This window comes from Gossypium arboreum, chromosome 12, assembly GCF_025698485.1.
Source record: "Gossypium arboreum isolate Shixiya-1 chromosome 12, ASM2569848v2, whole genome shotgun sequence".
Classification (NCBI taxonomy): domain Eukaryota; kingdom Viridiplantae; phylum Streptophyta; class Magnoliopsida; order Malvales; family Malvaceae; genus Gossypium; species Gossypium arboreum.
In genome coordinates this window covers 93133814-93147085 of record NC_069081.1, presented here as the reverse complement: position 1 = coordinate 93147085, position 13272 = coordinate 93133814, and the positions used below count along the sequence as shown (strand labels likewise).

Below are 13272 nucleotides of genomic sequence, written 5' to 3'. Positions count from 1 at the left end.
TTGGTCTTATCTCTTCTTCTTTATTTGCCTTAATCATTGAGGCCAAGGTTGCTAAAGCATCTACCATCTGATTTTCGTCTCGTGGGAAATAATTGAAGGTGACGTCATCAAACTCCTCAAGCAGCCCCAAAACTACCTTTCGATAATTGATCAATTTAGGGTCCCTTGTTTCTCATTCACATCTGAATTGATAAATTACCAACGCAAAATCTCCATATACTTTTAGGGTTTTTATACCTCGCTCTATAGCTGCTTGTAGTTCCATGATGCATGCTTCATACCCAGCCATATTATTCGTGCAATCAAAGTCCAACTTGCACGTGAAAGGGTAGTGATTGCCATTTGGAGATACCAAGACTTCCCCGATTCCATTTCCGACTGCATTAGAAGCCCCATCAAAATTGAGCTTCCAAGAAGAATCTTCGGCCGTTGTTATACACATCAACTCCTCATTTGGAAAATCAAAGTTCAATGGCTCATAATCCTCTAGAGCCCTACTGGCCAAGAAATCTGCTACCGCACTTCCTTTTATAGCCCTCTAACTTATGTATATTATATCAAATTTTGAAAGCAAAATTTTCCATCTCGCCATCCTTCCATTCAGAGCCGTTGACTCCATCATGTATTTCAATGGATCAAGCTTTGAGATGAGCTAAGTGGTATGGTATATCATGTACTGTCTTAATCTCCGAGTTGTCCAAATCAGAGCACAACATAACTTTTCAATCGGTGGATATCTCATCTCACAGTCAGTGAACTTCTTACTGAGATAATAGATTGCCTTCTCCTTTTTCCCTGACTCGTCATGCTGGCCAAGCACACATCCCATAGAATTACTGAACACTGACAAGTACAGTATTAACGGCTTATCTAGGCAAGGTGGAGATAATACCGGAGCATTCAACAAATACTGCTTGACCTTTTCAAAAGCATTCTGGCATTCCTCATCCCAAGTACCTTGATTGTGCTTTCTGAGGAGGCGAAAGATAGGGTCACATTTTTCGATTAGTTGTGAGATGAACCGAAGCGATGTAATTCAACCTTCCTAGGAATCCTCGAACTTCCTTCCGAGTGCGTGGTGGAGGTAACTCTCGATGGCTCGACCTTGTCCGAGTCGACTTCAATTCCTTTTCATCGACTACAAAGCCTAATAACTTTCCGATCCGCTCCAAAGGTACACTTTTGGATTGAACTTCAACTGAAATTTTTTCAACCTCAAGAACAATCTTCTCAAGACCTCAATGTGCTCTTTTTCTGTATGTGACTTGACAATCATATCATCAACGTATACCTCAATATCCTTATGCATCATGTCGTGGAATAAGTTTACCATGGCCCGTTGGTATGTTGCCCCTGCGTTCTTCAGTCCAAACGACATCACTTTGTAGCAAAAGGTGCCCCATAAGGTTATGAATGTGGTTTTATCCATGTCCTCTGGATGCATCTTTATTTGATTGTATCCTGAGAAACCATCCATGAAGGAAAACAACGAATATCCTGCTGTGTTGTCCACCAAAGTGTCTATATGTGGTAGAGGAAATTATCTTTAAGGCTAGCTTTATTTAAATCTCTGTAATCAACACACATTCGTACATTCCTGTCTTTCTTGGGAACTGGTACAATGTTAGCTACCCATTCAGAATATTTCACTTCTTGTAAGAACCCTGTATCAAGCCGCTTCTTAACCTCATCTTTTATTTTTAGAACAATGTCCGGTCGTATCCTCCGCAACTTTTGTTGGAATGGCTTACAATCCTGCCTTATCGAAAGATGATGTACTACAATGTCAGTACTTAATCCGGGTATGTCCTGATATGACCAGGCGAAGATATCCTTAAACTCTCGAAGCAACTCAACCAGACTATGCCTTGTGTCCTCGGTAATCAATGTTCCAATTTTTAACTCTTTCCCTTCCTCTAGGGCTATATTCTCTATTGCCTCTTTCTCATGTGGTGTGATTTGTTTCTCCTCCTGCTTTACCATTCTTAACAGATCGAGGGGTACGTCACGATCTTAGACATTTTTAAAATCCTGAGATTCTTCTAAACACATGTCTTGCTCGTAAGAGAAATCAGGAGTGACAGTATCAGTGCTCATATCATTGATATCTAGAGACCTGTGGGGTATGAAAGAGTATAAAAAAAATAAATGAATCTAAGAATGATTGTTTTTGTGCTATGAATAAAAGAATAAGAATTGTCAAAATTTAAATGAATATTGGTTGGGAAAAATGAAACAATGCTTGTTTAAAATTGATAAAAGTTATATTTTATTTAAATAATTATAGATGAACATAAGCCTATTTCACAAATATAATCTTACTACTCCTAGGCCCTAGAGTAACAGACATGTTTTGAGAATTATTCTGAAAAATTCCTAAAGACTATAGGAAGGTCCTCCGCAGTCCAATTATTCAGAGAGCTCCCCGGTTCGTAAGGGTGAATGCCCTCGAGGCTTCCTTGCTCCGATGCTTCATTGTACACAGCATTAACTTGATGACTTTCCTTTATTAGCAGTCTTCCTGATTTAAAGGATTTGGATATAGGTGGGAATGTCATCAGTTCCCACTCCACTTCTCTTCCATTCAAACGCGCCTTTCTTCTCGCTTGGTGCCTCTCAATCTCCTGCTTTTTGTGCTTATGGTCTGGCTTGAAGCCTAAACCAAAGCGATCTTTCTTCTCAATCAGTTTTGGGATTTGAATCCCTCATTGTAACTGTCTTCCTAGTCCATTTCCTGGCAATGCCCCTTTTCCCATCATCATTTGCAGGGCCATCTTTATGGCTCTAGACATTTTGGGTATCGGCACCTCACTTCCTTCCAAAATGAAGGTTGCATTGATGATTTCTAAAGAGCAAAAAGAACACTCAATAACCTCTTCATTCGCCTCGACATAAGGGGCCTTGCTAGTGACTGCTGCTATAATGTCCTCCTTCGCGTTGATGGTTATTAATCGCCCATCTGTCACTAATTTCAACTTTTGGTGCAATGAGGAGGGCACTGATCCTGCCGAGTGTATCCATGGTCTCCCCAATAAACAATTATAAGAGGGCTTGATATCCATCACCAGGAAATCAACTTCATATGTATTTGGCCCAATTTCCAAAGGGATGTCAATTCGTCCCATCACTTTCCTTTCGGTTCCATCGAAGGCTCTTACCACATTGTGACATGTTTTCATATGCGATCTGTCAATGGGTAATCTGTTCAATATGGATAATGGAAGGACGTTCAAAGCCGACCCGTTATCAATGAGTACACTTGGAAGCATGTAACCCTTGCACCGAGTAGTGATGTACAAGGCCTTGGTTGATCCTATGCCCCCAGGTGGGATTTCATCATCATTGAAGTAGATGAAATTATCCGCGCTAATATTATTCACCAACCGGTCCAGCTTGTTAACGGATATGCCATGGGTGACATATGTCTCGTTAAGCACCTTCATCAATGCTTCCCTATGCGTCTCAGAACTCAGAAGTGGAGCCAATACTGATATGCGAGCAGGCTGTTTGCGCAACTGCTCGACCACATTATATTCGCTATGCTTAAGGAACTTCAGAAATTACTTAGCCTCCTCATCCTTTACCGGCTCCTTGATGGGCATTTCAACTTCTTTTTCTTTCTCCACACTAGCATTCCTTATTTTTGTGGACTCCTCTCTGATGCCTACAACATCATACCGCTTCCCACTCCGTGTATGAAAACTTCGATTTGTATATCCTTGGACGCACTAGCTACATCTTCTTTCTTCGGCAACGACACATGACAGTTATAACTCCATGGTACCCTTTTGTTATCCTTATAAGGAAAGGATACAGGTTTATGGATTACAACCTTGGGCCTAGTTTGCGTCCCCACTTCATTATTCCTCGGCAAGGAAATAATAATTCTTGGCCGGCTAATTTCTTGTTGTTTATCTTCCGACGCATTTATTTCTTTTTTATAAGAGCTACCTTAAAAAACTTACAGCTTTTTATTATCAATGAAGCCTTGCACCAAGGCTTTGAATTCTTCACAATTTTGGGTCTCATGACCCTTTTTTCCATGGAACTCACAGTAATTACTCATTTCTTTTCTTTCTTTCTCAGATGCTATCATCCCTCTCTTCACCATATCTTTCCAAATTACCCTCAAAGGTATTCTCACCTCAACAACATTTTCCTTGATTATTCCTTTCCTAGTTCCATCAATAACATTCACTCATTGATTGACATGATCTGGTAACAGATATTCGCGTTAGGGGTATTGTCGAATCTCACAACCCCCATATTGATAAGCCTTTCCACGGCCTTCTTGAATCCAGTGTAATTTTCAATTGAATGTCCCGATATTCTCGCATGATATTCGCATTTAGCATTTGCATCATACCATTTGGGGTATGGGGGCTGCAACGGTTTCAAGTGAAATGGAGCAATAGCGTGTGCATCATATAGGCTTTGATAAAGCTCCCGATACGTCACAGGGATAGGCGTAAATTGCATCCTCTCCGAATTCTGTCTTGATCGTGATTCCAATCTTTGAGTACTTTGCTGCCCACCTGTAGCCACTTTGGGCTGACTAACTGTGACTGCATTCGAATTGAAACTACTTGTGTTGTTCACCTTATTGTCTTTTCTTCTTGGTGCCGATCTTTTGGCTTCTTCCCCCTCAATTTTGCCACCCCTTATGGCATTCTCAATCATTTCTCCTGCCATGACTATGTCTGCAAAACTTTTAGTAGTGCTTCCAATCATGTGGGTAATAAATGGAGCCTCAAAGTGTTAATAAATATCATGGTGGTTTCCTTTTCCAATAATGGTGGTTGTAATTGCATTGCCACCTCCCTCCATCATTGTGCATATTACCTAAAACTTTCATTAGGCTTTTTCTCCATGTTTTGAAGTGTGATCCTATCTGGCATCATATCAGTCACATGGTTATATTGTTGCATGAAAGCCTGTGCAAGATCTCTCCATGAACCAATTCTTGCACGGCTCAACTGATTGTACCACCTAGCCGCCGCTCCCACTAGGCTGTCCTGAAAACAATGGATCAATAGTTGATCATTGTTCACATAACCAGTCATTCTTCTACAAAACATTGTTATGTGTGCTTCTGGGCAAGTAGTCCCGTTAAACTTTTCAAACTCTGACATCTTAAATTTATGAGGAAGCACCAAATCTGGAACCAAACTTAAGTCTTTGGCATCAATCCCATGATGATTGCCAGCACCTTCTAAAACCCTAAACTTCTCCTCTAACCACCTGCAACGATCTTCCAATTGTTTCGAGGATTCAGTGGCCATTCTTTCCTTCTCCATTAAATCCAGATCAGGAGTAATAGGGTTGATCGAGCTATCACCCAAATTATTTCCCAACCCAGATGGGAAATTTATGGGGATTTCAGCATCCACTGGCCCATGTTGAGGCCTCACTGTGACAGATGGCCTTCTAGGAGGTGCCTCGGTTTGCAGGGGCACATGAGGCGGAGTAAAACCCGGAGGAGGACCTTCATTCTCCTCTTCAGTGATCGCCATGGGAGCTTTTCCTTTATCAGTGGCTCTCAACAGCTGAGCCATTTCAGCCATAATGTTTCTCTGAGCCTCTAGCATCTGCTCCCTTATTTCATTCTGCATTTTGGCCAACTGTTCTTGCATTTGATCTTGCATATCTTTTTGTAATTGCTCGAACCTTTGATCCATGTTCTTAGTTTTAGTACGAGTGCCGTAAGGATGTGTAATTTCAGGTTTTCTTTTCTACCTTTCTGGAAGTAAACTTTAACTAATTAGGATCTTTCTATAACTTTGAATGCATATGATGTGATGTAATACAAATGCATGAATGCAAAAAAAAAAGTGTTGATTCTAATTCAATTTCATTAGAAGAACTTCACTAGAAGAAAAATTTCTTTACATAGAACGGACGATTACATATACGACTTCGCCCTAATGCCTAAAGCCTTAATTTTCCTAAGAAGCCAAACTAAGTTTCGACCTCGATCTGATTCTGACTCGTACTTTAAGCTCAATACATCAGCCTGAACTGCCAAGGTTTGCAAGTGATCGGCTACCTCCCGAACCTGAGCCACAGCTTCGCCCATGACATAGTCTCTTTCTCTAATCTGGTCTTGAGAGCGGTGAAGCTGTTCCCTATAATGGTCGTTGTTTGCCTCAAGAAGTTCTACTCGAATTTTACTATCTCGCAGCGCAGTCTCGAGTTCCTCTACTCTCCCTTTCAACTCCTCAATCTTGCTCAGACTAACCTTCAGCTCCATTACGGAATCACGGCCATGATGTTGATGTAGTGATCTCTCCAATTCAGCCACCCGAGCTCGTAACTTCTCTTTTTCTTTTTGACTTTCTATCAAACTCTTTTTCAAAGTGTCCTCTCGTTCTCGGGCATATTGAAACTTTTTCTCCCAATGGTCAGATCTAGTATTTTCCTCTTTGATCTCTTGGCGCCATTGCTCCGACATTTTTCCTAAACTGGCAGTTTTTATCGACATGCGCAGCTTCTTGTAATCGCTTTTCAGACTATCCAGATCTTCCTCGGCCTTGTTCTTTCCTTTCCTTAATTTCTCGACCTCTAGCTTGTGGATATCGACGTCTAATCCCAACTTCATTTTCTCTTCCTCTAGCTACTCTATCTTCTTTCCCATCTGAGAGTTCCTTTTCTCGAAGTCTTGCCTAATGATCTCTAACTCTGATGGAATGACTCGTAAATGCTCCTCTATTGGTTGAGTGCTCCCTTGATTCGGTCTAGAGATGTTGTCGTTGGCTCTCCTACCCCGCCACTATTCATACTCGGGGGTCGTCATCAGGCCTGTGGTGAATCCTTTCATTCTCCGAGTTTGGTTCCAAGCATCTGATATCTCGCGAACCCTCCTCTTATAATTGTCATCTTTATAGGAGAACTCACATTGTGCCAACCCTTGTGTTACTGCAGATAAACTGCCTTGATCAGATCGCTTAGCACCATCAGTGGAGCGTATCCAACGGCTCCCCATATTCCAGCCAGAGGGACCCAGTCAAAATCATCGCACCTATATAAGATCTCGTCAGGAATCAACCACGGAGCTCTCCATTCAATGTCTTCGACCCGCAAATTTTGGAGAATAGCTATCCACTTCTCTTCTGAGATGTCGTCCCTTCTTGATGGGGCCACTAATTCTCTTAATGAGGAATAATCCTTAGAGAATACTCGGTAGGAGACCTTCTTCACCTTCCAAAAATGACTGTGGAACCAAGCCAAAAGAAGCTGTACACAACCAATAAATCTTCCCTCACCCGCTCTCCGGCATGCATTCAAAGATCTGAAAGTTTCCGCTAGGATTGCCGAGACAGGTGTAGTACCTTTATCAAGTCGATCAAATAAATCCAAGACGGCTTCATCTATGTGTCCGAGTGCCTTAGGAAAGAGGATCAAACCGTAGAGGCTTAAGGCAAAAACATCAACCCTTTTCTTTGAATCCGGGTGCGCAAAAATCAAGTCCCTCAAATTCCTCCAAGGAATATACTTACTATCCCCTTTTTGCTTGATGCGGGCTGCAACCCATTGCTCGCTCATCCCCGTTGTATTCATCAACTTCTTCAAAAAAGGAGGGATGTTGACAGGTCTTGAATAGGCCCTATCGGCCTGAATCTTCGGGCAATTAAGTAACGCCATGTATTCCTCCACAGTAGGTACTAAGTCAACTCCTCCGAAGGTGAAGCAACTGTAAGCAGGGTTCCAAAACTGTGCGAGGGCCCAGAACAAGTACTTATCAACCTTTACATCGAGCAAATAGGGTAGGTCACTATAGTTATAGTAAAAGAGTTGTTTAACTTCGCCATTCCAACTATTCCATATATCCCTTAACTCTTGCAGGTCATTCTGAGTCACACTGATGCGGATGAAATCCCACAACTCCGACTCATATCCCTGTGTCAAACTATCTCATTTCTCTTGTTGCGTTCCCTCGGACCACACTCGGACGGCCGCATTATCCTCCACTCTATCAAGAAATCCTTTTTCCATGCTAAACTCTTCTATTTAATAACCGAACGTAAATCAACACCCTTTTATGATGAGATGCCATGCGAAAATTATCAAAACACAACAAGTCAGTATTATATACAAAGAATAGAATTTAAAGCAAATAAAGAGTAAATAAACACCTATTAGGGTAACCACTAGAGTTCGGTGTGGTTCTACCTAGGATAGGCTCTTAGGGCTTTTCACATGCGGTTTGGTTCTAAAGAAAGGTACCTGAACTAGTGGATTCCTCGATCCTCACCCATTATAGGCTCATACGGACCGAGTTCGATTCAGGGGAATACATTTCCCTACGGCTATACGGAGATGAAAACCTCACGAAGACGCAGGTACGGATGCATCCCAAAAGCAATTTACTAGCCTATGCGGAGGTGAAAACCTCACGAAGGCATAGTTTCTCACTTCCACTTAAAAGGTGTGACCACAACGGTCATGCAATGCAATGTGTGAGGATATACACATAAGAACTTGAAGCAATAAAAAGATAAAAATAAGACAACGAAAAACCATAAGAAAAACATATGAAACGCAAATGAAGGGATCATAAATGTAAAACGAAAAATGAATTTTCAAATTTCGATGAAGGACAAAATTTAATCAATTTATGGCTCGACTCTCGAGGTCCCCAGTGGAGTCGCCAAGCTGTCGTAACTATTTTTTTGAAAAACGGGGATCGACTTTAAAACGAAAATGGAGACTCCACCAATCCTTTTGATGAGGTGTGATCGGATCACCTTAAATTAATCATTTTAATAAAAGTTAAGATTTACTAAAACGATAATTTTTTGGTCTACGAAAATCAGAGAACGAGTTCGGGATTCGGTTACGCACGAAGAAGGATTAGCACCTTCGATACGCTCAAAATTGGTACCTAGTTGATTAATTAGTGTCTTAGTGTCTAAAATTTGAAAACTTGAAAGAATTTAAAATACGATCCCTCTTTGTAAAGAAAATGCTCAAATGTTAAAGACCTTTTTGTCTCAAAATATAAAATGTCACATCCAGTAAGTTAGGACACGACATTTTGAATTTTCGAGAGCGAGCTTGCCTTTTATATAAAAATTCGTGTATTATAAAAGGATATTCGGTTAGTTAAGGTGAACGAGGAATCGAAACCCAGTAAGTTAGGGCACGTTTCCCCGAATTTTCGAACACCGAATATTGCCTTTACTTGCAAAAATCCTATTTCGAGGTAACAAAATGCCATACCCCGTAAGTTAGGGCACAACACCTCGTATCTCCGAGAATAAGTATTTTTCAAAACTCGTATTGCGTTTTAAAGAGTATCCCGTTATTTAGGTTAAATGAGAAAAATCGAAAACCCAATAAGTTAGGGCACAATTGTCTCGAATTACCAAATACGGAATATCACTTTTATGAAAGAATCATTTTAAGGCATCAAGTGAAAAACATAATGTTATTTATGGTAAAACATGAGAGCAAATTATGGTGCTAATATGTAATAGCATAATAATAGGTGCGACAATGTCAAAAATAATAATATGAGCAATTATAAAAGGTGAAATAATAGCAAGGCTAGTAATATGCAAATATAAACAAATACATGAGGAAAATGACTTGATTGAACGCGTAAAAATAAATAAAACACGGCAAAATAAAAATGACAATGATAATGAAAACGATAATAATAATATAAATAATAATAGTATGAAACGATAATAACACATGGTATTAAACATGGTAATAATAATGTAAATATAAAATAGTAGGGAACATATATATGTACAACATATAATACTAGATTAAAATATATATACAATATTTATTGAAAACAATAATAATAAGAAATAACTAATGATAACGATATATAAATATATACATATATGTATTAAAATATATACGTAATAATAGAAATAAAATGTATACGTAGTATTAAAAATATATACATAATATATACATACTAGAAATAATAATATTGAAACACAAATATTACATGAAATATACACACATATATATATATAATAATAATAATAATGATATTAGAAGTATGTACAAAAATAAAAATAGTATAATAAAAAGTGGAAAATGATGATAATAATATATGAATAAAAAAACACATATATATACATACATATATCAAGAACATATTTATGATAATAGTATTGAGTATTAAAAGTATGTATACAATATAGACAAAATATATACATAATGTAGTATTGAAAATATTTACATAATATAAAAATATATGAATAATATGATATTAAAATATATACATAAAATATAATAAATATATATATATATAATATATATAAAATGTATAAAATATATATAATACATACACATTAGAAACAATAATAATAATGTTACAAAACAATTATTAATAATACCTCATAAATATATACATATATATGTTAAAAATAAATACATATTAATATTAAGATGATGATAAAATAACCATTGATAACTTTACATATAAATATATATGTATATAAGTGTAATAATAGTAATTATAATACTAATACTAATAATAGACATAATAATAGTAGTAAAAATAATATAAATAATGTGTACATAATGATATGATAATAAAAAAGGACGATACGATACAATAATAACGTAAGGAAAATATTAATATTTATAATAATAGAAAATAAAAGAGTGTATTTAAAAGTATATATATAATATTATTGAACTAATATTAAAAATTAAAATAGCAAAGATAATATAAAAATAAACTTAAATTAAAAAAAGGACTAAATTCAAATTAAAAACGAAGTTTTGGGGTAAATTAAAATAAAAAAGGGCTTATTTAAACACGCATGAAACAACGGAGGGCCTAAAGTGCAATAACCCACTTTCTAAAACACATAGCATCAGCTAGGATTAAATTAAAAATCGCGACAAATTTTAGGGCCAAATTAAAAATAAAAAATGACTTAATTGTAAAGTAATAAAAAAGCAGAGGGGCTAAATGCGTAAATAGCCCCTCCAATGAAAACACGCGGATCCTGAAGTTGGAGCGGTCGGGTCATGGTCGGCCATGGTTAAGGACCAAACGACGTCGTTTTGGCATTAGTGACTTAAGCCCAAAACGACGCTGCTTTGATTGGCTATATAAGTCAAATTTCCTAAAAAAACTCATTTTCCCCATTTCATAAAAAAAACTAACCCTTCTCTCAAACTCTCTCAAGGCCTTCTTTACTCGTGAAACTCCCGCTAAGGTCCCGTCACCACCACCGTGAGCTCACACGGCCGGCCACCACAAACAGTGGCTGAAATTCAAAAAATGTATTTTTATATTTTATATGCTTTTAAGATATATGTATATGTAAAGAAAAAGAGAAAGAAAAAGATTTGAAAAGAAAAAAAGGAAACGAAAATCACCTCTTTTCGGTTTTGATTTTGTTTTTCGTTTCTTTCTCTTTTTTGATGTTCAATCTCGATTATGTGTTTGAGAAATATGTTGTTTTCATTGATTCAAAAAAACTTTTTTTTTTTGCTTTTACATACCTTCCCCCTTTTTTCTTTTTTCTTTTTTTTTTACTACAATCCGTTCTCTTCTTTTTTTATTTCAATATTCGTGTTTTTGTACTAAAAAAATCCGGGATTTCAGGCTTTATAACCGAAATACAATGGATTTGCTATTGTCTATTTCCTTGTTTTCTTGCTTCTTTTCTGCGCCTTTTTGTTTTTTTCTTTTTTTTTTTTTTGCAGGTGTAAGTGGAGCAAGTAGAGCAAGTGGTGGTGGCGGCTAGGTTTTTTCTTTTTTTTTTTTGGCTGAAAATTGGTTAAGGTTGTGGGCTAATCGGGCTTTTAGGATTTTAATAATTGGGCTTTTTAGATGTTGGGCTTTTTAGCCCAGGCAAAATTTCGGCTGTACAGAGATCATTTATGAAATCGAAGCTCAAATCTGAAAGGTATTGCAATTTTAGTTTTAGGGACTAAATTGAATAAATTGCCAAACGTTAGGGGTATAAAAACAAAATTGGACTGATTCATGCATTTAATAGGATGTTATAACATGATTCATATTGATAAATTGAATTGAATAATTGTATAAATCGGGAATTTGATCAAATTGGAAATAGGCTTTGAAGTTGCAACTTAATTGCTAGTTTCGTCAGGTAAGTTCATATAGTATGATTGTATTTAAATTGTTATGCATTTGAATTATGAATATGTGATTGTAAATTTGAATTTTTTGTGAAACGATACAAAAACATAAGGTATGGACTAAATTGTAAAGAAATGGTTATATGTGTTAAATATGCTTGAGTGAATGTGATAAATGATAGGATACGATTAACATGCCAGTAGGGTTATATGTGCACTTGTACGACAAATGTGAATTGTATGGGATATGAGATTGTACTGAGATTATTACAGATTATATCGTGATCCAACATTTGTTGCAGATCGTCAAGTAATGAATGTCTTTATGAAGACTTTGGTGTGGTAAAGAGACGTATTGTTATACGATTTTACAAATGATTGCCTATGGGCTTTGCACTTCGGTGCCCTAGTGTGGTGTAGTTACCGCTCTGATAAGCAACCTGGCATGGTGTAGTTACTCGTGTAGCTGAATCTGTTCACTTGAGTTTATTAGGCTAAATAGGATAATGAAAAGTGAAAAATGGCAACGGAATGTTATGAGTTTGTTATCCAATTGGTTAAATGTTGATTTGATTATGGGAATGTATTGAAATGGATTGATATATGTTTGAATTGCCATTTGATGTCATTATATGTTAACTCACCTTATTGATATGTGAATTGCTATGTTTAGGAAAACTTTGCCAAGTTAAATAGCTTGTTCTATCAAATTGTAAATTGAGGTAAGTTGATGTTTAATGCCTATGAACTTACTAAGCATTCGATATGCTTACCCCGTTTATTTTCCCTTTCCCTTGCCAATCATCTTACGGAACTCTTTAGACCAAATCAACTCGAGGCTCACACTATCCTATCACCTATTTGGTATATGTTTAATCATTTTGAACCTTGGGTTTGTGGCATATATATAAGTGTTTTGGAACAAACTTAAATGTATGAAGTCTAGATGATGTTTGAAATTAAATCATTTTGATCCATGGTATTGAACTTGATATATGGTCTAGATGTTGACATTTGCATATGGCTTGAAAATGCATGATTTGGCATTTGTAATGCCTAGTTAAATGGTTTGATCCTCAGGTTGGGAAGTTTGGCTACTATCCTCAAGATCACGATACCATCTTGACATATTTTTTATGTTTTATTATTGTCTTCGGGATCGCCATACCAAATCCCGGATATCGCGAT

At 37.1% G+C, this 13272-nt stretch overlaps 2 protein-coding genes across 2 annotated transcripts; both read right to left on the bottom strand.

Annotated features, from left to right (window-relative positions):
• Positions 1 to 5902: 5902 nt before the first annotated feature.
• LOC128285460 (uncharacterized) lies at positions 5903 to 6598 on the bottom strand. The gene has a single exon (XM_053022946.1). It carries the CDS (start codon positions 6596 to 6598, stop codon positions 5903 to 5905), a length of 696 nt encoding a protein of 231 aa, XP_052878906.1.
• A 314-nt stretch (positions 6599 to 6912) lies between these two features.
• On the bottom strand, positions 6913 to 7992 carry LOC128285459 (uncharacterized). Its single transcript, XM_053022945.1, has 2 exons — positions 7940 to 7992; positions 6913 to 7858 (listed from the first exon to the last, which is right to left on the bottom strand). The coding sequence occupies exons 1-2, from the start codon at positions 7990 to 7992 to the stop codon at positions 6913 to 6915; spliced, it is 999 nt and encodes a 332-aa protein (XP_052878905.1).
• Between the last annotated feature and the right edge of the window lie 5280 nt (positions 7993 to 13272).

Excerpts from the sequence above, each read along its gene's own strand:
- LOC128285460 (XM_053022946.1), bottom strand. The coding sequence starts at position 6,598 with ATGAAGTTGGGATTAGACGTCGATATCCACAAGCTAGAGGTCGAGAAA.
- LOC128285459 (XM_053022945.1), bottom strand. The coding sequence starts at position 7,992 with ATGGAAAAAGGATTTCTTGATAGAGTGGAGGATAATGCGGCCGTCCGA. Across the intron at positions 7,859-7,939 it reads AATGCGGCCGTCCGAGTGTG|TGTGACTCAGAATGACCTGC; the intron begins GTCCGAGGGAAC and ends CATCCGCATCAG.